This window comes from Pogoniulus pusillus, chromosome 9, assembly GCF_015220805.1.
Source record: "Pogoniulus pusillus isolate bPogPus1 chromosome 9, bPogPus1.pri, whole genome shotgun sequence".
NCBI classification, from domain to species: domain Eukaryota; kingdom Metazoa; phylum Chordata; class Aves; order Piciformes; family Lybiidae; genus Pogoniulus; species Pogoniulus pusillus.
This window is the reverse complement of record NC_087272.1, coordinates 3,566,017-3,591,583: the sequence shown is the minus strand read 5'-3', so window position 1 is coordinate 3,591,583 and position 25,567 is coordinate 3,566,017. Positions and strand designations below refer to the sequence as shown.

The 25,567-nt window shown below is 52.7% G+C and overlaps 1 protein-coding gene across 1 annotated transcript in view; it reads left to right on the top strand.

The window, feature by feature from the left end:
* UNC5C (unc-5 netrin receptor C) overlaps positions 1-24,914 on the top strand; it is a 337,270-nt gene extending 312,356 nt beyond the window's left edge. Inside the window, exons 11-16 of the mRNA XM_064148354.1 lie at positions 2,012-2,180; positions 6,736-6,969; positions 16,379-16,528; positions 17,203-17,367; positions 20,876-21,054; positions 22,450-24,914. Coding sequence (XP_064004424.1) covers positions 2,012-2,180; positions 6,736-6,969; positions 16,379-16,528; positions 17,203-17,367; positions 20,876-21,054; positions 22,450-22,615 — 1,063 coding nt within the window. The 3' untranslated portion in view covers positions 22,616-24,914. The remainder of the gene's footprint in view (positions 1-2,011; positions 2,181-6,735; positions 6,970-16,378; positions 16,529-17,202; positions 17,368-20,875; positions 21,055-22,449) is intronic.
* The last annotated feature ends 653 nt before the right edge of the window (positions 24,915-25,567 follow it).

The window sequence follows — 25,567 nt, the reverse complement described above, 5'->3', positions numbered from 1 at the left end:
CTCAGGCTTTGCAAGTGTGTTTAGCTCTCTGCACTAATCCTTACCACCCTGTTGCAGACTCCAGGGTGTGCTCTGTGCCCTCAGCACCCATCTCTAGTGACTGATCATTAGCAGTCTCAGGCTTTGCAAGTGTGTTTAGCTCTCTGCACTAATCCTTACCACCCTGTTACAAACTCCAGGGTGTGCTCTGTGCCCTCAGCACCCATCTCTAGTGACTGGTAGCAAGTGGGTGATCATTATCAGTCTCAGGCTTTGCAAGTGTGTTTAGTTCTCTGCACTAATCCTTACCACCCTGTTGCAGACTCCAGGGTGTGCTCTGTGCCCTCAGCACCCATCTCTAGTGGCTGGCACCAAGTGGGTGCTCATTAGCAGTCTCAGGCTTTGCAAGTGTGTTTAGTTCTCTGCACTAATCCTTACCACCCTGTTACAGACTCCAGGGTGTGCTCTGTGCCCTCAGCATTTGTATGGGCTCCCACAGCACCCATCTCTAGTGACTGGCACCAAGTGGGTGATCATTAGCAGTCTCAGGCTTTGCAAGTGTGTTTAGTTCTCTGCACTAATCCTTACCACCCTGTTGCAGACTCCAGGGTGTGCTATGTGCCCTCAGCACCCATCTCTAGTGGCTGGCAGCAAAGTGGGTGATCATTATCAGTCTCAGGCTTTGCAAGTGTGTTTAGCTCTCTGCACTAATCCTTACCACCCTGTTACAGACTCCAGGGTGTGCTCTGTGCCCTCAGCATTTGTATGGGCTCCCACAGCACCCATCTCTAGTGACTGGCACCAAGTGGGTGATCATTAGCAGTCTCAGGCTTTGCAAGTGTGTTTAGTTCTCTGCACTAATCCTTACCACCCTGTTGCAGACTCCAGGGTGTGCTATGTGCCCTCAGCACCCATCTCTAGTGGCTGGCAGCAAAGTGGGTGATCATTATCAGTCTCAGGCTTTGCAAGTGTGTTTAGCTCTCTGCACTAATCCTTACCACCCTGTTGCAGACTCCAGGGTGTGCTCTGTGCCCTCAGCATTTGTATGGGCTCCCACAGCACCCATCTCTAGTGACTGGCACCAAATGGGTGATCATTGTCAGTCTCAGGCTTTGCAAGTGTGTTTATCCCTCTGCACTAATCCTTACCACCCTGTTGCAGACTCCAGGGTGTGCTATGTGCCCTCAGCACCCATCTCTAGTGACTGACACCAAGTGGGTGCTCATTATCAGTCTCAGGCTTTGCAAGTGTGTTTAGCCCTCTGCACTAATCCTTACCACCATGTTACAGACTCCAGGGTGTGCTCTGTGCCCTCAGCATTTGTATGGGCTCCCACAGCACCCATCTCTAGTGACTGGCACCAAGTGGGTGATCCTTAGCAGTCTCAGGCTTTGCAAGTGTGTTTAGCTCTCTGCACTAATCCTTACCATCCCCTTGCCCTTTCTTTCCTGCTGGTGGAAACATCTGCTCCCCACAGGCCTACTTACAGCAGCCATTCTGGTAGCTCTGAATGCCATTTAAGTAAAGTGGAGTGACTCTGAATTCAGACTGCACAATCTGAGATGTGTCATAATCACTCACAAGGCTTCAGATGGGCTCGTTAGTTCATTCTTTCCCCCTGCTCTTCAATTTCCTCTGTCCAGACAGTAAATAATTGTTGTGCATACAAGAGCCTCTTGTATGCTCTGAACAGCTGCCAAGTGCAGCAGTGGCCATGTTTCAGCAGTGATTGAAACAAAGCCTCAGCTAAAGCCTCCAAGGATCCTTCAGAATTGGGGTGGGGGGGGTCCCCATCATTTTCTGTCCCCTAAACCTCCAATTTGGGCAAAATCCCACCTGTTTTTTGACTTTGGGTGAAAAATAAAAAGCCCACCAAAGCCAACCCCACTCCTTTTCTGGCACAATCTTTTCATTGGAAGAGCAGGGTTATTTATTTCCTTTATTTTACACCCCTGGATGTATCTTTTTGCCTGGGTTTGGGGTTTTTTTTCCCCTCTCACTTAACATATCTATCCTTCTGTTCCTTTGCCAGGCCACCTGTAGAAGACAGCCAAACCCTGCTGACACCAGTGGTGAGCTGTGGCCCCCCAGGAGCTCTACTAACCCGTCCAGTCATTTTAACCATGCACCACTGCGCTGAGCCGAACACAGAGGATTGGCAGATCCAGCTGAAGCACCAGGCTGCCCAGGGACCTTGGGAGGTGAGGCTCCAGAGCTCTAGCCTGTGTGTTTGACACTCTGCTAAATCTGTGCTGTTCTCCTTTAGACAGCCTTCAGTGCAGTGTAGAGTCATAGAATGGTCTAGGTTGGAAGGGACCTCAAGGATCAGCCAGCTCCAACCCCCTGCCATAGGCAGGGACACCTCCCACTAGGGCAGCACAGAGCAGGGCCATGTCTTGTGGTCTTCTGCAGGGCTCAGGCAGCACAGAGCAGGCCATGCAATGTGGTCTTCTGCAGGGCTCAGGCAGCACAGAGCAGGGCCATGTCTTGTGGTCTTCTGCAGGGCTCAGGCAGCACAGAGCAGGGCCATGCCTTGTGGTCTTCTGCAGGCATCAGGCAGCACAGAGCAGGCCATGCCATGTGGTCTTCTGCAGGGCTCAGGCAGCACAGAGCAGGGCCATGCCTTGTGGTCTTCTGCAGGGCTCAGGCAGCACAGAGCAGGGCCATGCCTTGTGGTCTTCTGCAGGGCTCAGGCAGCACAGAGCAGGGCCATGCTTTGTGGTCTTCTGCAGGGCTCAGGCAGCACAGAGCAGGGCCATGCCTTGTGGTCTTCTGCAGGGCTCAGGCAGCACAGAGCAGGGCCATGCTTTGTGGTCTTCTGCAGGGCTCAGGCAGCACAGAGCAGGGCCATGCCTTGTGGTCTTCTGCAGGGCTCAGGCAGCACAGAGCAGGGCCATGCCTTGTGGTCTTCTGCAGGGCTCAGGCAGCACAGAGCAGGGCCATGCCTTGTGGTCTTCTGCAGGGCTCAGGCAGCACAGAGCAGGGCCATGCTTTGTGGTCTTCTGCAGGGCTCAGGCAGCACAGAGCAGGGCCATGCCTTGTGGTCTTCTGCAGGGCTCAGGCAGCACAGAGCAGGGCCATGCTTTGTGGTCTTCTGCAGGGCTCAGGCAGCACAGAGCAGGGCCATGCTTTGTGGTCTTCTGCAGGGCTCAGGCAGCACAGAGCAGGGCCATGCCTTGTGGTCTTCTGCAGGGCTCAGGCAGCACAGAGCAGGGCCATGCCTTGTGGTCTTCTGCAGGGCTCAGGCAGCACAGAGCAGGGCCATGCTTTGTGGTCTTCTGCAGGGCTCAGGCAGCACAGAGCAGGGCCATGCTTTGTGGTCTTCTGCAGGGCTCAGGCAGCACAGAGCAGGGCCATGCTTTGTGGTCTTCTGCAGGGCTCAGGCAGCACAGAGCAGGGCCATGCTTTGTGGTCTTCTGCAGGGCTCAGGCAGCACAGAGCAGGGCCATGTCTTGTGGTCTTCTGCAGGGCTCAGGCAGCACAGAGCAGGGCCATGCTTTGTGGTCTTCTGCAGGGCTCAGGCAGCACAGAGCAGGCCATGCAATGTGGTCTTCTGCAGGGCTCAGGCAGCACAGAGCAGGGCCATGCCTTGTGGTCTTCTGCAGGGCTCAGGCAGCACAGAGCAGGGCCATGCTTTGTGGTCTTCTGCAGGGCTCAGGCAGCACAGAGCAGGGCCATGCCTTGTGGTCTTCTGCAGGGCTCAGGCAGCACAGAGCAGGCCATGCAATGTGGTCTTCTGCAGGGCTCAGGCAGCACAGAGCAGGGCCATGCCTTGTGGTCTTCTGCAGGGCTCAGGCAGCACAGAGCAGGGCCATGCTTTGTGGTCTTCTGCAGGGCTCAGGCAGCACAGAGCAGGGCCATGCCTTGTGGTCTTCTGCAGGGCTCAGGCAGCACAGAGCAGGGCCATGCCATGTGGTCTTCTGCAGGGCTCAGGCAGCACAGAGCAGGGCCATGCCTTGTGGTCTTCTGCAGGGCTCAGGCAGCACAGAGCAGGCCATGCAATGTGGTCTTCTGCAGGGCTCAGGCAGCACAGAGCAGGGCCATGCCTTGTGATCTTCTGCAGGGCTCAGGCAGCACAGAGCAGGGCCATGCCATGTGGTCTTCTGCAGGGCTCAGGCAGCACAGAGCAGGGCCATGCCATGTGGCTTTTCTCCAGGCCACAGGTGGCAGTGGGAGCGGAGCAGCACAGGGCAGGTGGTGCAGTTTGTCTCCTGCAAAGCCCTTCAGGCACACAGGTGGACATGGACCTATGTGGCTGCCTCCGTCCCTCTGCTCCCTCTTCCTTCCCTGGCAGCCCCTGGTTTTCCCCTCACCCTGCCTGTGGCAGGCAGAGGGAAGGGCAGTGCCCCCAGAAGTGTGCAGAGTGCCATGTGCACACCCTACCTTCGGTGGCACTGTTTGAGACAACCAAAACAGTCAGGATCTCACAGGTTCTTTGCCAGTAGTGCAGCAGGAAGATGTCCCAGGGCAGGGTGGCAGAAGGATCTTCCACTGTAACTGGAGCATGAAGTGATGCATTCATCAAGCCTGGGCCATCCTGGCAGACCCCTCCTCTCCAGCCCTCTGCTCCTGGGTACCTGCTGCCATCAGTGTGGTTTCATGTAATTAATTTGGCAAAGACACTTTCTCCTACCAACAGATTTAATGAGATCAGAGTGGCTTTTGAAGGCAGTTTGGCTGAGAGCTCCATGTCCAGCATTGCCTTAGGCTCTCACATTCCCCCCCCTGCCTGTGGCACCAGCTCTTCCTCAGGCAGGGAGCGAGCGTGCAGTGAACAAGAGGCTGTCTTGCCAACTAATCTGCACCCCACCAGCCTGATTCTTGGCACCACACATATGTTCCTTATTTTTGTCTGCCTGTTACTGGCACCACTTCATTCTCACCCCCTTCCTCCTCCTGCCCTTGACAGAGTGGTTACTCTGCCAGCCATGCATACACCGGTGCCAGCACAGCCTCCTCAGCACCTACCGAGTCCCTGACCACCACATGGGAGCTTCTCCAAGCTGAGCCCTGCACATGCACATACACACACACACATAGTTGATTGGATAAGGCTGGGTGATAGGCTGGACTGGGTGAGCTTGAAGAATCATAGAATCAAGCAGGTTGGAAGAGAGCTCCAAGCTCATCCAGTCCAACCTAGCACCCAGCCCTGGTCAGTCAACTGGACCATGGCACCAAGTGCCTCATCCAGGCTTTGCTTCAACACCTCCAGGGATGGTGAAGGTCTCTTCCAACCTGATTCTATGATTTTATGATTCTATGATCTATGACCCTATGCATGCACAGCCTTGCAGCACCAGTGGAGGTCAGCACCTCCTGCCAGATCCAGTTGCCATGTGAAGGGGGAGCCTTGCCCCCTGCACACAGGGCATGTGAGACTCGAGAGCCAGAGCTTAATGCCACACTTCAGTTGAGCCCACGCTGTTCAGCTGCCAGGTGTGTACGTTGTGCTGCAGACCTGCAGGCAGCAGAAACAGCTCAGCTGTGCTAAACATCGTGTGGCAAGTGGTGGGTTTGCCATCACCTGCTGCTGCCTGATCGCTTCTGCTCTCTCTCAGAGCCGTTCATAGAATCACAGAATCATAGAATCAACCAGGTTGGAAGAGACCTCCAACATCATCCAGTCCAACCTAGCACTCAGCCCTAACCAATCAACCAGACCATGGCACTAAGTGCCTCATCCAGGCTTTTCTTGAACACCTCCAGGGACGGTGCCTCCACCACCTCCCTGGGCAGCCCATTCCAATGCCAATCACTCTCTCTGCCAACAACTTCCTCCTAACATCCAGCCTAGACCTACCCTGGCACAACTTGAGACTGTGTCCCCTTGTTCTATTGCTGGTTACCTGGGAGAAGAGGCCACCCCCCACCTGGCTACAATGCCCCTTCAGGTAGTTCAAAGCACCTTGTGTTGCATGCAGGACACTGCATGCAGGGTTGAATGGAGAAATTAGCAGGGGAGCTGTTTCTCTTTGTGCACAGGGTGTGGAGGTTTGGGATGCATCTGTTTCTTTTCTTCCCATTGGAATGGGCTGCCCAGGGAGGTGGTGGAGGCACCGTCCCTGGGGGTCTTCAAGAAAAGACTGGATGAGGCACTTAGTGCCATGGTCTGGTTGATTGGATAGGGCTGGGTGCTAGGTTGGGCTGGATGATCTTGGAGGTCTCTTCCAACCTGGCTGATTCTATGATTCTATGATTCTATGATTCTTCACTCTGCAGTGGCATCACAGAGCATTATTTCAGCAAAGCAGCAGGTGATGCTTCATGGAGCTGTGGTGTTCAGCCCTAGCAGAGGTTGCTTCCCTTCCTTGAGTTTTTGTCATTGCATATTGTCATGCTTAGGAAGTGAAAAGCAATTAATTATTCAACGTGCTTGCAGCTACTGATGTTAAATCATGGTCACCAAAGTATTAGTTCTGCAACATCTTTCTTCCATAAAGTATTGGTGATGTTTTAATTATCTGCCTAACTCTACTGAGAACATGCAAAGCTGCTGCAGGGCCCAGAGGGAAGAGCTACGTGTCTTAGGGGAGTGAAGACAGGAGGATGTTTCTACCAGCATCATCACCCAGAGAAATTAGCCCCTCTCTACGCAGGAGAAAAGCCAGAGGCAGGGACTGAAAACCCTGATTCATCTAAGATGCAGACAGCAAGGACTTTGTGCATCATCCAGGCTTGAAAGGGACATTGCTGCCTCAAAGGGGAGCTGCTGCGAGGAGCTGGGAGCTCTGACTTGACCTCTTTCTCCCTTAGGATGTGGTGGTGGTTGGAGAGGAAAACTTCACCACTCCGTGCTATATCCAGCTGGACACAGAAGCCTGCCATATCCTGACAGAAACCCTCAGCACATATGCCTTGGTGGGACAGTCAATCACCAAAGCAGCAGCCAAACGTCTCAAACTGGCCATCTTCGGACCCCTCTCCTGCTCTTCGCTGGAGTACAGCATCCGAGTCTACTGCCTCGATGACACACAGGATGCCCTTAAGGTAGGTGTTGCTCTCTTGCTTGATTTCCCTCTCCCTCTCCAGCTCTGGATGGATGGCAGAGCCCAGAGAGTGGTGGTGAACGGTGCCACATCCAGTTGGCAGCTGGCACTGGTGGTGTTCCCCAAGGATCGGTGCTGGGCCCAGGCCTGTTCAATGTCTTTATTGATGATCTGGATGAGGGGATTGAGTCCTGCATCAGTAAGTTTGCAGATGACACCAAGATAGGAGCAGGTGTGGAGCTGTTGGAAGGTAGGAGAGCCCTGCAGAGGGACCTGGCCAGGCTGGGTGGGTGGGCAGAGGCCAATGGGATGAGATTTAACAAAGCCAAGTGCAGGGTTCTGCACTTTGGCCACAACAACCCCAAGCAGCACTACAGGCTGGGGACTGAGTGGCTGGAAAGCAGCCAGGAGGAAAGGGACCTGGGGGTGCTGATAGATAGTGGCTGAAGATGAGGCAGCAGTGTGCCCAGGTGGCCAAGAGAGCCAATGGTGTCCTGGCCTGCATCAGGAACAGTGTGGCCAGTAGGACAAGGGAGGTTATTCTGCCCCTGTGCTCAGCACTGCTCAGGCCACACCTTGAGTGCTGTGTCCAGTTCTGGGCCCCTCAATTCAAGAGAGATGTTGAGGTGCTGGAAGGTGTCCAGAGAAGGGCAACAAAGCTGGTGAGGGGCCTGGAGCAGAGCCCTGTGAGGAGAGGCTGAGGGAGCTGGGGGTGTTTAGCCTGGAGAAGAGGAGGCTCAGGGCAGAGCTCATTGCTGTCTACAACTCCCTGAAGGGAGGCTGTAGCCAGGTGGGGTTGGGCTCTTCTCCCAGGCAACCAGCAACAGGACAAGGGGACACAGTCTCAAGTTGTGCTGGGGGAGGTCTAGGCTGGATGTTAGGAAGAAGTTCTTCACAGAGAGAGTGATTGGCATTGGAATGGGCTGCCCAGGGAGGTGGTGGAGGCACCGTCCCTGGGGGTCTTCAAGAAAAGCCTGGATGAGGCACTTGGTGCCATGGTCTGGTTGACTGGATAGGGCTGGGTGCTAGGTTGGACTGGATGATCTTGGAGGTCTCTCCCAACCTGGTTGATTCTATGATTCTCTCTCCAACTGCAGCCATAGTTGCAACTAGCCCCTCTGCTCCATGTATTCCTTTTCCCTGGGTAATTTTTCTCAGTAGATACAACAAGCTGCTGTTCTACAGTTTAACCCCCACCCCACACACACTATAACCTATCCTCTGCACTGGGCTCTCACATTATTTTCTTCCCACTCTTCTTTTTTTCCCCCTTTGTTTTCCTGTATCATATCCTGAATCCTAAGATTTTTGCATTATTAAAAGGCCATAAGGTACACAGAGCTTCATTTGTTATTCATGTATTTTTAATGCTAAGTGCCAGCTCCCTAGAGATGGGGAAACATATAAATGCTTCTTTGGAAGTAGTTGATAATGATAAAAGAAGCTTCTGGGCTGTTAATCACTGCCTGCTTTCATACTGCTTTATTACACCTCTTGGCGTGCAGCTTTTTGTGTCGGGGATTCACAGCTGAAATAAACCAGAGCCAGTGCTAGGCTCTAGCTATACAACCTGGCTACACACAGATCAGCAGCCAGATAACCACACTTGCTATTCCTCTTCCTAAGTACCTGTGGGTTTGCAGATGGTATAAATAACAGAAACATCTATTAAGTGGGCAGCTTCAACAGCACAAGCAAGAACGGAGCCTTCGTTGCTCTCTGCAGCTACCTGAAGGGAGGTTGGAGCGAGGGAGGAGCAGCCTCTTCTCCTTGGTAGCAAGAGACAGTGTGATGCTTTGGGTGCTACCCTGCCCTTTCATGAGATCACCCAGACTAGACTCAGCCAAGCTGGAAATTGAATGAAGCTTTATGTTTTACACCTTAGCACAAGATAGGAGCAGAGAGTTACAACAGTTACAGCTATAGACAGAAATAGACAAGTTAAAGGTAGTACAGAAACACAACAGCCCTGCCATAGATCAGAGTCCCCAGGAGGGGCTCCCAACCACCCTGACACCTTCTTCCCACCCCTCTACCTTACTCCAAACTTTGTCTTACATTCAAAGTGAGTTTGGAGGGTCAGCCAGGGGGGTTAGGAAGCAGATGGATTAGTCACACAGACAGCAGGTTAGGTTAGAGAGAGAAGTACAGACCCAAAGCCAGAGAGCAACTCTTTGTGTTCTTGTTCTCATCCATCTCAGCAAGCCTATGAGTGCAGCAGACATCAGCATTGTTTCCTTTTCACAGCCTAGCATCTAATTCTTCTTACCAAAAACATTCTAGCTAGCTTCAAACTAGCACAAAGTGGACTAGAGGAGTTGGTTCCAAGCTGCCCCAGGGCAGGTTCAGGCTGGATGCTCTCTTGCCAGAGAGGGTTCTCAACCACTGGAATGTTCTGCCCAGGGCAGTGCTGGAGTCCCCATCCCTGGAGGTGTTTAAGCAGCCTGTGGAGCTGATGCTTAGGGACATGGTTTAGTGCTGACCCTGCAGTGCTGTGTCAAAGATTGGACTGGATGAGCTCAGAGGTCTCTTCCAACTCAATGTTTTCTGTGATTCTGTGGTTACATGGTAGGGCTGTTTTCTTTAATGGCAACCAGTGCAACTCCCCAAATGCCTTTTTGCAGCAAAATAAGAGCCCTGCAGAGGGACCCTGCCAGGCTGTAGGGGTGGGCAGAGGCCAGTGGGATGAGGCTGAACAAGGCCAAGTGCAGGGTTCTACACTTTGGCCACAACAACCCCAAGCAGCACTACAGACTGGGGCCAGAGTGGCTGAGAGCAGCCAGGCAGAGAGGGAGCTGGGGGTGCTGGGAGAGAGGAGCTGAAGCTGAGGCAGCAGTGCCCAGGTGGGCAGCAGAGTCAATGGCATCCTGGGCTGGCTCAGGAGCAGTGTGGGCAGCAGGACAAGGGAGGTTCTTGTGCCCCTGTGCTCAGCACTGCTCAGGCCACCCCTGGAGTGCTGTGTCCAGTTCTGGGCTCCTCCATTCAAGAGAGATGTTGAGGTGCTGGAAGGTGTTTGGAGAAGGGCAGCAAGGCTGGGGAGGGTCCTGGAGCAGAGCCCTGTGAGGAGAGGCTGAGGGAGCTGGGGGTGTGCAGCCTGCAGCAGAGGAGGCTCAGGGCAGAGCTCATTGCTGTCTGCAGCTGCCTGAAGGGAGGCTGTAGCCAGGTGGGGTTGGGCTCTGCTGCCAGGCAAGCAGCAAGAGAAGAAGGGGACACAGTGTGAAGCTGTGCCAGGGCAGGTCTAGGCTGGATGTTGTTAGGAAGTTGTTGTCAGAGAGAGTGATTGGCATTGGAATGGGCTGCCCAGGGAGGTGGTGGAGTGGCTGTGCCTGGAGGTGTTGAAGCCAAGCCTGGCTGGGGCACTTAGTGCCATGGTCTGGTTGCTTGGCCAGGGCTGGGTGCTAGGTTGGGCTGGGGGAGCTTGGAGGTCTCCTCCAACCTGCTTAATTCTATTCTATTCTAAATCCAAATCCAAATTCATCCTGGTGCTGTGTATGCTTTTGTGTCCTTAGCCCTGCCTGGGAAATACTGGGGTTTAAACCCATGTGTGCTGACTGGGAGGTGCTGTGGTTCTCAGAGCAGTGGCTTCCATCAGTGCAAAGGGCATGCCCTGTTTGACTCCCCAGTGCTATCTGATACCAAGGCCTACCTGCCTGGGCTTTGCTGAGGGGATACTCTTTCAGCCTTCCACTGTGTGTAAAAAGGGCAGTAAAGTCTAAGGGCTGAAGCAGGCATTTTGTGACTTCATCAGGGGTTTGTCTGTATGGGGCCTGGCCTCTGTCAATGTGTTGTGATCAGGCTTTTAGGAACAATTATTTTCCTGGGTCTGGCTTCCCTTTTGTTTTTCCTCTTTAAAAGCAGTGAAAGGGATCTTTCATAGCTATCGAGCTGCAAAAGTCTGATGGCTTTATGCCTGTGCTGTGTAATACAATTTTCCTTGGGTTCATCAAGGCCTGAGGTAATAATAAGCAAGTCAGAGGGGCCTTGGACAGGCAGCTAATGCAGTCAGCGCTGGGGGAATCCAATTAGGTGTTACTCAGGAGCCGTTGGTTTGTTCCTAATAGACTGTGAGCAGGGCTGAGAGGTAAAGTTAATCTGATTCAGTGCAGTAGCAGGGAGGGGCACTGAGCAACATGGAGCAGGCAACCAAATTCTTTAACATCTTCATGGATGATCTGGATGAGGGCATGGAGTCAGTCATCAGCAAGTGTGCAGATGACACCAAGCTGGGGGCAGATGTGGCTGGGTTGGAGGGCAGAAGGGCTCTGCAGCGGGACCTTGACCACCTGCACAGATGGGCAGAGTCCAAGGGGATGGCTTCAATAGCTCCAAGTGCTGGTGCTGCACTTTGGCCACAGCAACCCCATGCAGAGATACAGGCTGGGGTTGGAGTGGCTGAGAGCAGCCAGACAGAGAGGGATCTGGGGGTGCTGATTGATACCCACCTGAACATGAGCCAGCAGTGTGCCCAGGTGGCCAAGAGAGCCAGTGGCATCCTGGCCTGCATCAGGAATGGTGTGGCCAGCAGGAGCAGGGAGGTCATTCTGCCCCTGTACTCTGCACTGCTTAGACCACACCTTGAGTGCTGTGTTCAGTTCTGGGCCCCCCAGTTTAGGAGGGACATTGAGATGCTTGAGCGTGTCCAGAGAAGGGCAACGAGGCTGGGGAGAGGCCTTGAGCACAGCCCTACGAGGAGAGGCTGAGGGAGCTGGGATTGGTTAGCCTGGAGAAGAGGAGGCTCAGGGAGACCTTATTGCTGTCTACAACTACCTGAGGGGAGGTTGTGGCCAGGAGGAGGTTGCTCTCTTCTCTCAGGTGGCCAGCACCAGAACAAGAGGACACAGCCTCAGGCTGCACCAGGGGAGATTTAGGCTGGAGGTGAGGAGAAAGTTCTTCCCTGAGAGAGTCATTGGACACTGGAATGGGCTGCCCGGGGAGGTGGTGGAGTCGCCGTCCCTGGGGCTGTTCAAGGCAGGACTGGACGTGGCACTTGGTGCCATGGTCTGGCCTTGAGCTCTGTGCTAAAGGGTTGGACTTGATGATCTGTGAGGTCTCTTCCAACCCTGATGATACTGTGATACTGTGATAAATGCATTCTGTTATTATTTACAAGTAGGAGTGAGCCTGCCATATGCTGGACACGTCCTAAGGGCCACCAAAGACAGAGCAGCGGTGGCAGTGCACAACCAGGTGCAGCACTCATCCAGCAGGCTCTTCCCTCTGCTGATGCAGAGCAGGAGCTGGCAGCTGAAGTGCCAGTGCCAGCACTAAGGCAGGAAGTGCAACGGCTGCTCATCAGTAAGGGCTCCCTTGCTGTGGGAGTAGCTCCACAGGCCTGCCATGGGCTGTGGAGCAGTGAGCTCGGTGCCACTCACGTGGGCAGCATCCCCTGTCCCGCAGGGTGCTGAGACACTTGGGTGGGATACTTGCAAAAGCACTTCACTGAATCAGACAGGGATGGAAAAGCACAAAGCACAAACTGTCACACTGAGTCTTGCTTCAGATTTTTTGTCTTCAGGGCATTCTGGGATGAAGCATAGAATTATAGAATCAGTCAGGGATGGAAGGGACCACAAGGAGCAGCCAGTTCCAACCCCCCTGCCATGCCCAGGGACACCCTACTCTAGAGCAGGCTGCCCACAGCCTCATCCAGCCTGGCCTGAAACACCTCCAGGGATGAGGCCTCAACCACCTCCCTGGGCAAATGTCCTCCAAATGAAGGGGGGATAAAAGCAGGCATAGCAGGTGTGTGATGATCTCCTCTCAATTGTTTATTGTGTATGTTTCCCTCTAAAGAAGAAAGGCAACAGCTTAGACTGACCTTTGCTTGTGGCCTGTTAATAAAGAAGCTCTTTCCCAATGCAGGTTGTAGCTGCCCTCCCTTGCAGGAGGGATGCTCCCACCCAGATGAAACTGACAGCAAGTGAACATCATACAAAGCAAACAATTAATCCATCCCTGATATCCATGCCAGCAGGCAGAAGGAAAATGGGAAGCACTAAACAGGTAGCAAGGGGAAAGGATCTCCTCAGCTCTCCCACATTCCTGCAGTCAGATAATCACAGAATCAAGCAGGTTGGAAGAGACCTCTGAGCTCATCCAGTCCAACCTTGCACCCAGCCCTGGCCAATCAACCAGACCATGGCACTAAGTGCCCCAGCCAGGCTTGGCTTCAGCACCTCCAGGCACAGCCACTCCACCACCTCCCTGGGCAGCCCATTCCAATGCCAATCACTCTCTCTGCCAGGAACTTCCTCCTAACATCCAGCCTAGACCTCCCCTGACACAACCTGAGACTGTCCCCTCTTGTTCTGTTGCTGCTTGCCTGGCAGCAGAGCCCAACCCCACCTGGCTACAGCCTCCCTTCAGGCAGCTGCAGACAGCAATGAGCTCTGCCCTGAGCCTCCTCTTCTGCAGGCTGCACCCCCCCAGCCCCCTCAGCCTCTCCTCACAGGGCTGTGCTCCAGGCCCCTCACCACCTTTGTCACCCTCCTCTGGACACTTTCCAATATCATGCAGCTCCCTCTCTCCTAGGAAGAGGATATGGACATCAGTCTCAGCTCACAAGAGTGGTGAAAGGAGATGGGGAGCATGGCCAGTGCCACCTCAGCACGGGGCAGGCAAGACCCAGCTCAGGTTTTGGCTCAGAAAGGTTTAGAGGCACCAGCCAGCAGGACGAGCAGTGCTCTAAATAAAATGCCATGTGTCTAAAGGCAGCCTGCTGGTTTGAAGAGCAGGGCAAATCCTGACTCCAATCCTGAACTCAGTAACTGAGTAGCATGGAAGAAGCACAGGCTGCTCAGCATCCTCCGGTTGGAACCTGCAAAGGGGCTACAGCAAACAAGGGCGGTTACCAAACGTGGGCTGTTGAAGCTGGACACCTACATCTGGTGGCTGGAATGGTGCAGCATCACACTGCAGCATTTTCCTCACAGCAGCACAGCTCCAGAGCTGGCACTGCACGGGCAGCAACAGCGGCTCAGCCCTCACACCCTGCGTGCCTGAGACGCGGTGTCTGCAATTAGCTCATGCAGCGCCACAAGTCATCCTATGGCCCTTCCAGGGAGATAATTTGGGTGTAATGAAGATCTATAGTAATCAGATAATTGCTATCAATTGCTCTTTAGACATCTTGACAGGATAATTAGGAGGCACTGGAAAGAAAGTAGAACTGATTTGCTGGCATAGCCTAAAGCATGACCTTAGCCTTTAAGGCACAGCCTTAAAAGGCTCCCTAGTTTTTTGTTTCTTTTCCTCCACTGGCTGATAAACATTATTTTAGCTTCAAGGTCTGCCAGGTGCTGTGCTGGGACTTCTCTTTTTTGTGCTGGAGATGTGGTGCAGGTCCTTGCTCTGTGATCCAGCTTGGGCAGAGGCTCTGCAGCGATTTCACAGTATCACAGCATCACTAAGGTTGGAAGAGACCTCACAGCTCATCAAGTCCAACCCTTTAGCACAGAGCTCAAGGCCAGACCATGGCACCAAGTGCCACGTCCAATCCTGCCTTGAACAGCTCCAGGGACGGCGACTCCACCACCTCCCCGGGCAGCCCATTCCAGTGTCCAATGACTCTCTCAGGGAAGAACTTTCTCCTCACCTCCAGCCTAAATCTCCCCTGGCACAGCCTGAGGCTGTGTCCTCTCATTCTGGTGCTGGCCACCTGAGAGAAGAGAGCAACCTCCTCCTGGCCACAACCTCCCCTCAGGTAGTTGTAGACAGCAATAAGGTCACTCCTGAGCCTCCTCTCCTCCAGGCTAACCAATCCCAGCTCCCTCAGCCTCTCCTCGTAGGGCTGTGCTCAAGGCCTCTCCCCAGCCTCGTTGCCCTTCTCTGGACACGCTCAAGCATCTCAATTTGCATTGAGGAGCCAAAGGGCTTTGAAGTGCTGGGGAGAGGGGGCTGGATTGGGCAGTGATGGCTTCTTCTTGCTGTGCATTGCTTTCCATGGCTCATGGCATGGATGCTCACCACCCACCAGCTGGCCTCAGGAGGCACAGGGATAACATGGATGTGTGCCAGGCATAGGGGCCAACTGCCTTGGAAGAGGCAAGGGGGTATCTGCTGGTGGGGTGGCTTTTCCTGTGTGCCAACTAGATCCTGAGCGTGCTCAAGAGTAGCTTGTTTGGTGCTTGGCTGAAACGGAGGCTCCTTTAGTTGGCCTGAGGTAGAACCCTGGTTTCATGTGCCTCCTTACTCCTGGAGAACACTCACTGTGTGTGATTGGCTTTGGCCCCAGGAGACTGGCTGATTGGTTGGCTTTTTTAATTAGATATGACTGAGGTTGGCCATGTTGGTGCCTTCTGTACTTCTTCCACATGGACCACAGTTAGGCTGTTTGGAGGCAAGAGTCCAGTTACAGGCATGTGTTGTGCTTTCTTAGCTGCAGAAAACGACTGGACTCTTGTTTTAGTTGCTTTTAATTCCAAGTGACTGTGTTTTGACACATGCCAAAAGCTCTATCACAGTGCCTGGCATTGTTCTGATACCACCCTGCTGGAGTTTGTCTCAGTGTGGGCCTCTCTATGCCACCCTACCATAGAGCAGTTTGCCAGGAAGCCAGAGGCTGAAGGTCTGGCAGTATGCACAGATCTCCTATCTGCAGGACCTACACACATCAGAGCTTCTAAAAACAAGGCAGTAAAGCTCAGTTTGATGATCAGTGAAGAAAACTGATATATTCCTGTGTTCACAGAGGAAATCCTTGCCCTCAATAATCTAACATGCAATTAAGCTTTCTGCTTATAGGCTGTCAGATAGCACAGTCTCCCAAAGGAAAGAGGTATGCCTGCATCCCTGCTGGGCAGATGCTGTATAAAGGGAGCAAGGAGCTTATGTGCAGATCCACCAATGCAGTTGTGGTTCACAGAATCACAGGAACATTCAGGCTGGCAAAGCCCCTCAGGATCACCAAGTCCAACCATTAACCCTGCTCTGCAAAGTACACCCTTAAACCACATCCCCAAGCACCACATCCAAACCACCTTTAAACACAGCCAGGATTGGTGACTCCAACACCTCCCTGGGCAGCTCATTCCTATGCCTGACCACTCTTGATGGGAAAAGAAAATCTTCCTTATGTCCAGTCTAAACTTACCCAGTTGCAGCTTGAGGCCATTCCCTCTTGTTCTAGCATCATTTACCTGTGAGAAGAGACCAGCACCAACCTCTCCACAAGGTCCTTTAATTCAGGTAGCTGTAGAGAGCCATGAGCTCTGCCCTCAGCCTCCTCCTTTTCAAACTAACCAGCCCCAGCTCCTCCAGTTGCTCTTCATCAGTTTTATTCTCCAGGGAAACACAACTCTGGACGCTGCCTGTGCAGTTTTTTGCCCTGCATTACACAACTTACAGCATCCACAGCAGTCAGCCTTGAGGACTCAGGATGAAACCTGATCACTTTCTTCTTTCTACCACAGGAGGTTCTCCAGCTGGAGCGTCAGATGGGCGGACAGCTTTTGGAGGAGCCCAAAGCGTTACACTTCAAGGGGAGCACCCACAACCTCCGTCTGTCCATTCATGACATTGCCCACTCTCTCTGGAAGAGCAAGCTGCTGGCTAAATACCAGGTGAGCATCCCAGACCACTGACAGTGCTCAATGTCAGGGCCAAGCTTCAAGAAATGCAGTGACACAGTATCACAGTGTCACAGTATCATCAGGGTTGGAAGAGACCTCACAGATCATCAAGTCCAACCCTTTAGCACAGAGCTCAAGGCCAGACCATGGCACCAAGTGCCACGTCCAGTCCTGCCTTGAACAGCTCCAGGGACGGCGACTCCACCACCTCCCCGGGCAGCCCATTCCAGTGTCCAATGACTCTCTCAGGGAAGAACTTTCTCCTCACCTCCAGCCTAAATCTCCCCTGGCGCAGCCTGAGGCTGTGTCCTCTTGTTCTGGTGCTGGCCACCTGAGAGAAGAGAGCAACCTCCTCCTGGCCACAACCTCCCCTCAGGTAGTTGTAGACAGCAATAAGGTCTCCCCTGAGCCTCCTCTTCTCCAGGCTAACCAATCCCAGCTCCCTCAGCCTCTCCTCATAGGGCTGTGCTCAAGGCCTCTCCCCAGCCTTGTCGCCCTTCTCTGGACACGCAGGGCAGGTGCCAGGCAGTGGTTCTTTGGGCACTTTTTCACCTGGACCATGTGCAGCCACAGCAGCATGGGGCCCACAGTCTCTGGTCATACAGCAGCCACACCCTGCTCTCTCATCCCTCCCTAACTGTACAGTGTTTGCTTTCCTCCTGCAGGAAATTCCCTTTTACCACATCTGGAGTGGATGCCAGAGGAACCTGCACTGCACCTTCACACTGGAAAGGTTCAGCCTGAATACCGTGGAGCTGGTCTGCAAACTCTGCGTGCGGCAGGTTGAAGGAGAAGGGCAGATCTTCCAGCTCAACTGCTCTGTCTCAGAGGTAAGGGACACTGGACCTGGGGGTGCTGGTAGAGAGGAGCTGAAGATGAGCCAGCAGTGTGCCCAGGTGGCCAAGAGAGCCAATGGCATCCTGGCCTGCATCAGGAGCAGTGTGGCCAGTAGGACAAGGGAGGTTATTCTGCCCCTGTACCCAGCACTGCTCAGGCCACACCTTGAGTGCTGTGTCCAGTTCTGGGCCCCTCAATTCAAGAGAGATGTTGAGGTGCTGGAAGGTGTCCAGAGAAGGGCAACAAAGCTGGTGAGGGGCCTGGAGCACAAACCCTATGAGGAGAGGTTGAGGGAGCTGGGGTTGTTTAGCCTGCAGAAGAGGAGGCTCAGGGGTGATCTTATTACTGCCTACAACTACCTGAAGGGACATTGTAGCCAGGTGGGGGGTGGCCTCTTCTCCCAGGCAACCAGCAATAGAACAAGGGGACACAGTCTCAAGTTGTGCCAGGGTAGGTCTAGGCTGGATGTTAGGCGGAAGTTGTTGTCAGAGAGAATGATTGGCATTGGAATGGGCTGCCCAGGGAGGTGGTGGAGGCACCGTCCCTGGAGATGTTCAAGACTGGATGAGGCACTTAGTGCCATGGTCTGATTGATTGGATAGGGCTGGGTGCTAGGTTGGACTGGATGATCTTGGAGGTCTCTTCCAACCTGGTTGATTCTATGATTCTACCCTCAGCAGCTATGAGGAGCAGGCTTTTAGGCAGCCATCACTGATGGCTGACTTGGGGAAGGGCTGGAAGCCCACAGACAAAAGTTACTTGTGCTACAGGGCTCCAATGGTGTGCATCATTACCCATAACATCTGCTTGGTTACTGGGTATAAAGTTAAGATATTCAGCTGGGGACTGCACAGCATTAAAGACAGATGGCAAAACAAGTATCATAAACAATTATTGTAATAAGTGCTGCATTGAGGTAATCTCTAATTTAACCTCCCAGAGAAGAAAAAGGACTAAGAATAACTTTAATGAAATGCAAGTACACACTATAATCATCTTCAGCTGCATGTGTGTAATAGGGCCCTGTAATGGATTCAGAGGGAACAGGGTAATATTCTTGTCTTGTGCTGTGATCCCATCCATCATGGATGAATAGAGGGAAGGAATAATACCACTGCTATCAAGGCTGCCCCTACTGCAAAATTGTTTGACACATAGAGATGCTTCTGAGCCCAGATGAGGGGCAGGAGGATCTTGGGCTGCTAAGGGCTGACATAAACGCTTGTGCCATCTTTGTTCCTAGCAGCAACACCTAAAACTCTGCTGGTCTGATGAAAGGAGTGCCTGGAAATATAACAACTGCATACAGAAAACCAATTTGTGTGCCTCTGGAGGCATAAGAGGAAAGGGTTGTTGTGATAAAGTGATTATACCTTGGCTGTGATTCCTCACACTTTCTTCTGGTAAATAAGTAGGTCATGCAAAGGTCTTATGTGGTCTGCCCTTGTTCCTAAGCAAATCCAACCACCCAAACTGTCTAGCTAAGCTTGTTCTAGCAGCTACTGAGCCCCTCTTTCTACCTACCCATGGCTGCTAAATCCTTCCAGACCAGGAAGAGATGAAATCCTTGCCCAGAAGAGCCAACCACTAATCATTCCCAGTGTATCACAGTATCCCAGTATCATCAGGGTTGGAAGAGACCTCACAGATCATCAAGTCCAACCCTTTAGCACAGAGCTCAAGGCCAGACCATGGCACCAAGTGCCACGTCCAGTCCTGCCTTGAACAGCTCCAGGGACGGCGACTCCACCACCTCCCCGGGCAGCCCATTCCAGTGTCCAATGACTCTCTCAGGGAAGAACTTTCTCCTCACCTCCAGCCTAAATTTCCCCTGGCACAGCCTGAGGCTGTGTCCTCTTGTTCTGGTGCTGGCCACCTGAGAGAAGAGAGCAACCTCCTCCTGGCCACAACCTCCCCTCAGGTAGTTGTAGACAGCAATAAGCTCTCCCCTGAGCCTCCTCTTCTCCAGGCTAACCAATCCCAGCTCCCTCAGCCTCTCCTCGTAGGGCTGTGCTCAAGGCCTCTCCCCAGCCTCGTTGCCCTTCTCTGGACACGCTCAAGCATCTCAATGTCCCTCCCAAACTGGGGGGCCCAGAACTGAACACAGCACTCAAGGGGTGGTCTAACCAGTGCAGAGTACAGGGCAGAATGACCTCCCTGCTCCTGCTGACCACACCATTCCTGATGCAGGCCAGGATGCCACTGGCTCTCTTGGCCACCTGGGCACACTGCTGGCTCATGTTCAGGCGGGTATCAATCAGCACCCCCAGATCCCTCTCTGTCTGGCTGCTCTCAGCCACTCCGACCCCAGCCTGTATCTCTGCATGGGGTTGTTGTAGCCAAAGTGCAGCACCCTGCACTTGGAGCTATTGAAGCCATCCCAGTGGGACACATTACAGCTGTGTCCTGGGGAGCCTCCCAGCTGGAAGGACCACGTCAAGAACTCCCATGCCCACAGAGGACAGGCTGGCTGTAGAGGTGATTGCCCCCTTGAGACGTTGGCACAGTACTGGTCTCTGGGAGGAGGGTGACAGCCACCCCTCTCCCCGAGTGCACACACACCATCTGTCTCCAGCACGGTGAAAGCCCTGTGAAAATGAGGGATCAGATTGTGCCTGGGGTGATATTATCTATGTCTCTGTGGCTTCAGAGGGCATAGATGCTGCTAAAGAGATGTCAGCAGTGGAGCCTGGTGCTGCTGCCTCTGTGAGAGAGGTGGGGTGACCAGGAAGGGGCTCCTGCCAGCCAAACCCAGAAAGCCTCACTCTGCTTTGCTCTAAAATGTGCCCAAGTGCCCAATCTTTCATGATTCCCAGTAAGTGGTTAAGCAAGTTGGGCTTAATTTTGTCCAGCCACAGTGATCTTCACTCTAACAAAAAGGAAAGGAAAGGAAAGGAAAGGAAAGGAAAGGAAAGGAAAGGAAAGGAAAGGAAAGGAAAGGAAAGGAAAGGAAAGGAAAGGAAAGGAAAGGAAAGGAAAGGAAAGGAAAGGAAAGGAAAGGAAAGGAAAGGAAAGGGGAAAGGGAAAGGGAAAGGGAAAGGGAAAGGGAAAGGGAAAGGGAAAGGGAAAGGGAAAGGGAAAGGGAAAGGGAAAGGGAAAGGGAAAGGGAAAGGGAAAGGGAAAGGGAAAGGGAAAGGGAAAGGGAAAGGGAAAGGGAAAGGGAAAGGGAAAGGGAAAGGGAAAGGGAAAGGGAAAGGGAAAGGGAAAGGGAAAGGGAAAGGGAAAGGGGAAGGGGAAGGGGGAGGGAAAAGGAAAGGGGAAGGGAAAAGGAAAGGGGAAGGGAAAAGGGAAGGAAAGGGAACAATCTGCTGTCTGCCCAAAGTCAGTTATAAATGTTGTTATGTTTCAGGTGACTAACCTAAACATGTGATGGGCAGAGGGCTGCTGCCCTTTAGTGCAAGTATGGCACTGAGCCTCAGAGGATACAGGTCAGCAGTTGTCTTTGCAGTCACTGATGAAACTGCTGTATTTATCCGTGCTTTGCTTTCTCTCCAACCTCAGGAGCCTACTGGCATCGATTATCCTCCTGCGGACTCTGCAGACACCATCACCACCATCGTCGGGCCCAGCGCTTTCAGCATCCCCCTCCCCATAAGGCAGAAGCTGTGCAGCAGCCTGGATGCGCCCCAGACCAGGGGCCACGACTGGCGGATGCTGGCCCACAAGCTCAAACTGGACAGGTGAGTGGGGCTGCCCAGGTGTGGTCAGGCAGCAAAGGCCCTTGGGAGCTGTGCGCGAAGGATCCTGCTGAAGGTTGCTGCTCTCCATGGCTCTGACACACGTTAGGATTTTGGATGGTGTGTTGTGTAGAGCATTAGCCCTGTGAGGAGAGGCTGAGGGAGCTGGGGGTGTTTAGGCTGAAGAAGAGGAGGCTCAGGGCAGACTTTATTGCTATCTACAACTACCTGAAAGGAGGCTGTAGCCAGGTGGGGTTGGGCTCTTGTGCCAGGCAAGCAGCAAGAGAAGAAGGGGACACAGTGTGAAGTTGTGCCAGGGGAGGTCTAGGCTGGATGTTGTTAGGAAGTTGCTGGCAGAGAAAGTGATTTGCACTGGAATGGGCTGCCCAGGGAGGTGGTGGAGTTGCTGTGCCTGGAGGTGTTGAAGCCAAGCCTGGCTGGGGCACTTAGTGCCATGGTCTGGTTGCTTGGCCAGGGCTGGGTGCTAGGTTGGACTGGCTGAGCTTGGAGGTCTCTTCCAACCTGGTCAATTCTAGGATTCTGTGATAAGGTGAGTGACAGTAGATGGGCCTACAGGCACAGGGGATGAGCACCAGCAATGGAGGTAGGTTGGAGAAGAGAAGGCTGCAAGACCTTCCAGTATCTGAAAGGGGCCTACAAGAAATCTGGGCAGGGACTTTTCAGGATGTCAGGGAGTGACAGGACTGGGAAGAGTCCACCTAAGCTGGAGGAGGGGAGAGTTAGATTAGCTATTTGGAAGAAGTTCTTCACCATGGCGAGACACTGAAACAGGCTGCCCAGAATGAAAGCTTCATCCCTTTTTAAGGCCAGGCTGGATATGGCTGTGGGCAACACGACCTAGTGGAAAGTAGGATTGGAACTGGGTGCTCCTTGAGGTGAAATCATAGAATCAACCAACCAGGTTGGAAGAGAGCTCCAAGCTCATCCAGTCCAACCTAGCACCCAGCCCTATCCAATCAACTAGACCATAGAATCATAGAATCATAGAATCAACCAGGTTGGAAGAGACCTCCAAGCTCATCCAGTCCAACCTAGCACCCAGCCCTATGCAGTCAACCAGACCATGGCACTAAGTGCCTCATCCAGGCTTTTCTTGAAGACCCCCAGGGACGGTGCCTCCACCACCTCCCTGGGCAGCCCATTCCAATGCCAATCACTCTCTCTGTGAAGAACTTCTTCCTAACATCCAGCCTATACCTACCCTGGCACAACTTGAGACTGTGTCCCCTTGTTCTATTGCTGGTTACCTGGGAGAAGAGGCCACCCCCCCACCTGGCTACAATGCCCCTTCAGGTAGTTGTAGACAGTAATAAGATCACCACCCCTGAGCCTTCACGTAGCTAAAAGACCTATGAGCTTCCTTCTGGCTTGTTGCAGGTACCTAAACTACTTTGCTACAAAATCAAGCCCTACTGGGGTGATCCTGGATCTCTGGGAAGCCCAGAATTTCCCTGACGGCAACCTGAGCACGCTGGCGGCAGTGCTGGAAGAGATGGGAAGACACGAAACCGTCGTGTCTTTGGCGGCAGAAGGGAATTACTGACGCTGACACAAAACCCCAGAGCAAGGAGTTACACAAGAGGCATTTCAGAGAAGCAAAGAAAGGAAAGGAAGAAGAAGAAACCCACCACCACCACCACCCAGCCCTGACCTTGGCGCGGCGCTTCTCCTTGTACGCGACCGCGGGATCTGAAAGGAACCATGCAGACAGAAACCAACCCAGTGCTCCTCTCGGCTGGGCTGTGCACTTGCTTGGTACAGGGTTTTACAGTTTCCTAGGAAACGCTTTTTATTGCTATCCAGATCTCTGGATAAACTTTCTTACCAATCCCAGTTTCTATGGATGTTGTTTACATCGAATTCTGGACAGGGATAAGGAGACTGTCCATGGCTCTTTATATATATATATATATATATATCTATTTTTTGTTGAAAGCCATTCTAGACAAAGCTGTGGACAGTTGGTTGTGGCTATTTCAGGAGGTTGGTTTCTGGTGGATTCAGATTTTTTTGGGCTACAGTTCTGTGCATTGATTGTCTCTCACGACGAGCCTCCTGGCATTGATCTGTTTCCTAGACTTTCTTCTCAAAAGGCAAAAAAAAAAACCCACCCAGCAAAGCCAAGAGCCAAGGAAATCAGAGTTTTGAGAGGTGTGCATCTGGAAAGCAGATGCTGGAGTGCTAAGCAGGAACACACATAACATTCCCTTCCTTCCCCGATCCAGTCCCACTGAGCCTGTGTGGGGAACAGCTGTAGGACAGTGGGGAACACAGGAGCAGAGTTAATGTTCAACTCACAGCTTCTCCACCTCCATGAGAGAGGAGGGAGCTGGAGATGCAATTCAAAGAGGTTAGAGGAGAAAGAAAAAAGAGAGAGAGAGAGACAGAAAACAATTTAAAAGAGAAGTTGCTATGATACTTATTTGCTAATTGTTTACTAGTGCAAGGATGATGATGATGATGGTGATGATGATGATGATACTTTTGTCAGCAGCAGCAGAATGAACCCTGCCTGTTTTTATGGAACCTGTTGTCACCTTCCTGAAGGCCTTCTAAGCCATGCCCCTCTGTATGCTGTCTTTCTCCAGCCATCCTCTTCGTCCTCCAAAGTCCTCTGCTAGCCCACACGAGTTGCCCACCTCATGTTAGCATCACTTTGCCTCACGCCTGATGCCAAGGTGGTATACACCAGTGGTGCTCCGCCGAAGTCACTGATCTGCACCCCTAGAGGATCCCTCTCTGTGAGATGTGCTGCAGCACCTCGGTGCCTCCAGTTTGCTCCAAGAGGCAATCCTGTCCCGAGGTGGCTGTGAACCAGTGAGAGCCTCCCAGTTCAAACACACAGAGACCAGAAGCAAGCATGTGGAGGCGCTGCCATTAACCACCTGATTCGTGCACCCAAAGTGGGCCTCCCTACGGCTTGCTTTGCTCTGAAGTGATGTGAGAGCCAGGAGTTCCCATCAGCTTCCCAAGGAGCTGCAGGTGCTCTTACTGAAACCCACTGTTTGCAGTGCTTGGGGCTACTGAGAGTCCTCTGCTGGCTCGTTTTGGGCTGGGTCCTGTCTGAGATTCTGGGATTTCTGAGATGCACTCGGCAGGTCTCCACTGCTACCTGAGCCTTGCTGCAGCCAGCGCAGGGCAGTGGAGCAGGGAAGCCAAAATCCTGTGTGCTGCAGCTTCCTGCCTTCTCTGCGCTCCCTCCACTGCCACTGCCTGGGCAGGCAGGCACAGATCCCTGCTGGCTGAGCAGTGGGACATTTGTCCTTCCAACGCCTTACCCCTTGGCCATCACAGGTGAAATGGGAGCTTGGCTTCTTTCATCAGATGACACAGCAATCGTTTCTGCTTTCTGCTTGGTGAGGTCTGACTCTCTGCTACATGGCAGTGCTTAGAATCACAGTCATTTTACTGCCAAGCATCTCTATCCTCTGCTTCCGCTGCAAAAGAGGCTTTCTTCCCCAGCCCTCACACTCCAGCTTCCCAGCCAGAACCTGGCTGTTGTGCCCACATCCCTGCATGTGCCCATGCCTATGTTCCCACTCTGTGTGCATTCTGACACCTGAACTGACTTCTGGTGATTTCAGTTTTGTGGTCCTTCTTTTCCAGGGCTGCCCAGATCGTGCCTTTAAGGGTAACTCTGAAAATGTCAGTAAGCAAAATTTCATCTGACCTTTTCCCATATAGTGCTTAAGACTTTTGTTTGCTTCAGTTCCTCAGCTGCCTGACACCAGCAGGATTTTGACTGCTGGGTAGTGACCACCTTGCAAAAGGCAGTTTGGAAACCAGGATTCCAAGCAGAGGACATACAGTTTAACTTGCAACATCTGTCTGCATTTTTGCCTGTGTCTGACATCCTTTCAACAACCAGCCAACCACCTTCTTCTTTTCACCTTGGCCATCTGATGTAGCTCACTGCAGTGACAACAGAAATCTTGCTGTCAGCTTCAGAAGGCTTCAACAGGGAGCTGCCAGCTCTGCCCTTTGCCTACATTTTTAACTCAGAGCTCTAAAATGGCTCTTAAAAGATACATCTCAGTTTTTCTTCCTCTTGTACCATCTTTAGATGTAACCAGTTTGTGATTTTTTTTTGTTTTTCATCCTTCTTGCATGTCTTTCCTGTGTAACTTCTAAGGCAGGTGCCTGAGCTGAAGTGTCCTTTGACCCCCCCCCTTCCCTCTTCAGCTTGGTTAGGTGTTGTCTCAGCTCACAGGTACTCCTTGCTCTCAACTTTGCTAGGTGGGCAGCACAGGCACCCATCTCGCTGAGTCTTGTCAGAAAAACATCTCATAGTTACCTGTGTCACTTTTGTCAGCTCTCTGAGGAGGATCCAGAGAGAGCTGGAGGTCAGGAACATCCTTTCTGGTTAGGGCAGTAACAGCATCGCTGTTGCTGGGAGCTGGATCTGCTTTTCTTCCAGGTCATCTGCTGAAAAACTTTCCCTCACCAGCTGCAATCATGGCCTGGATGGTTTGCTTCAGCTCCTGCTCCATCTGTC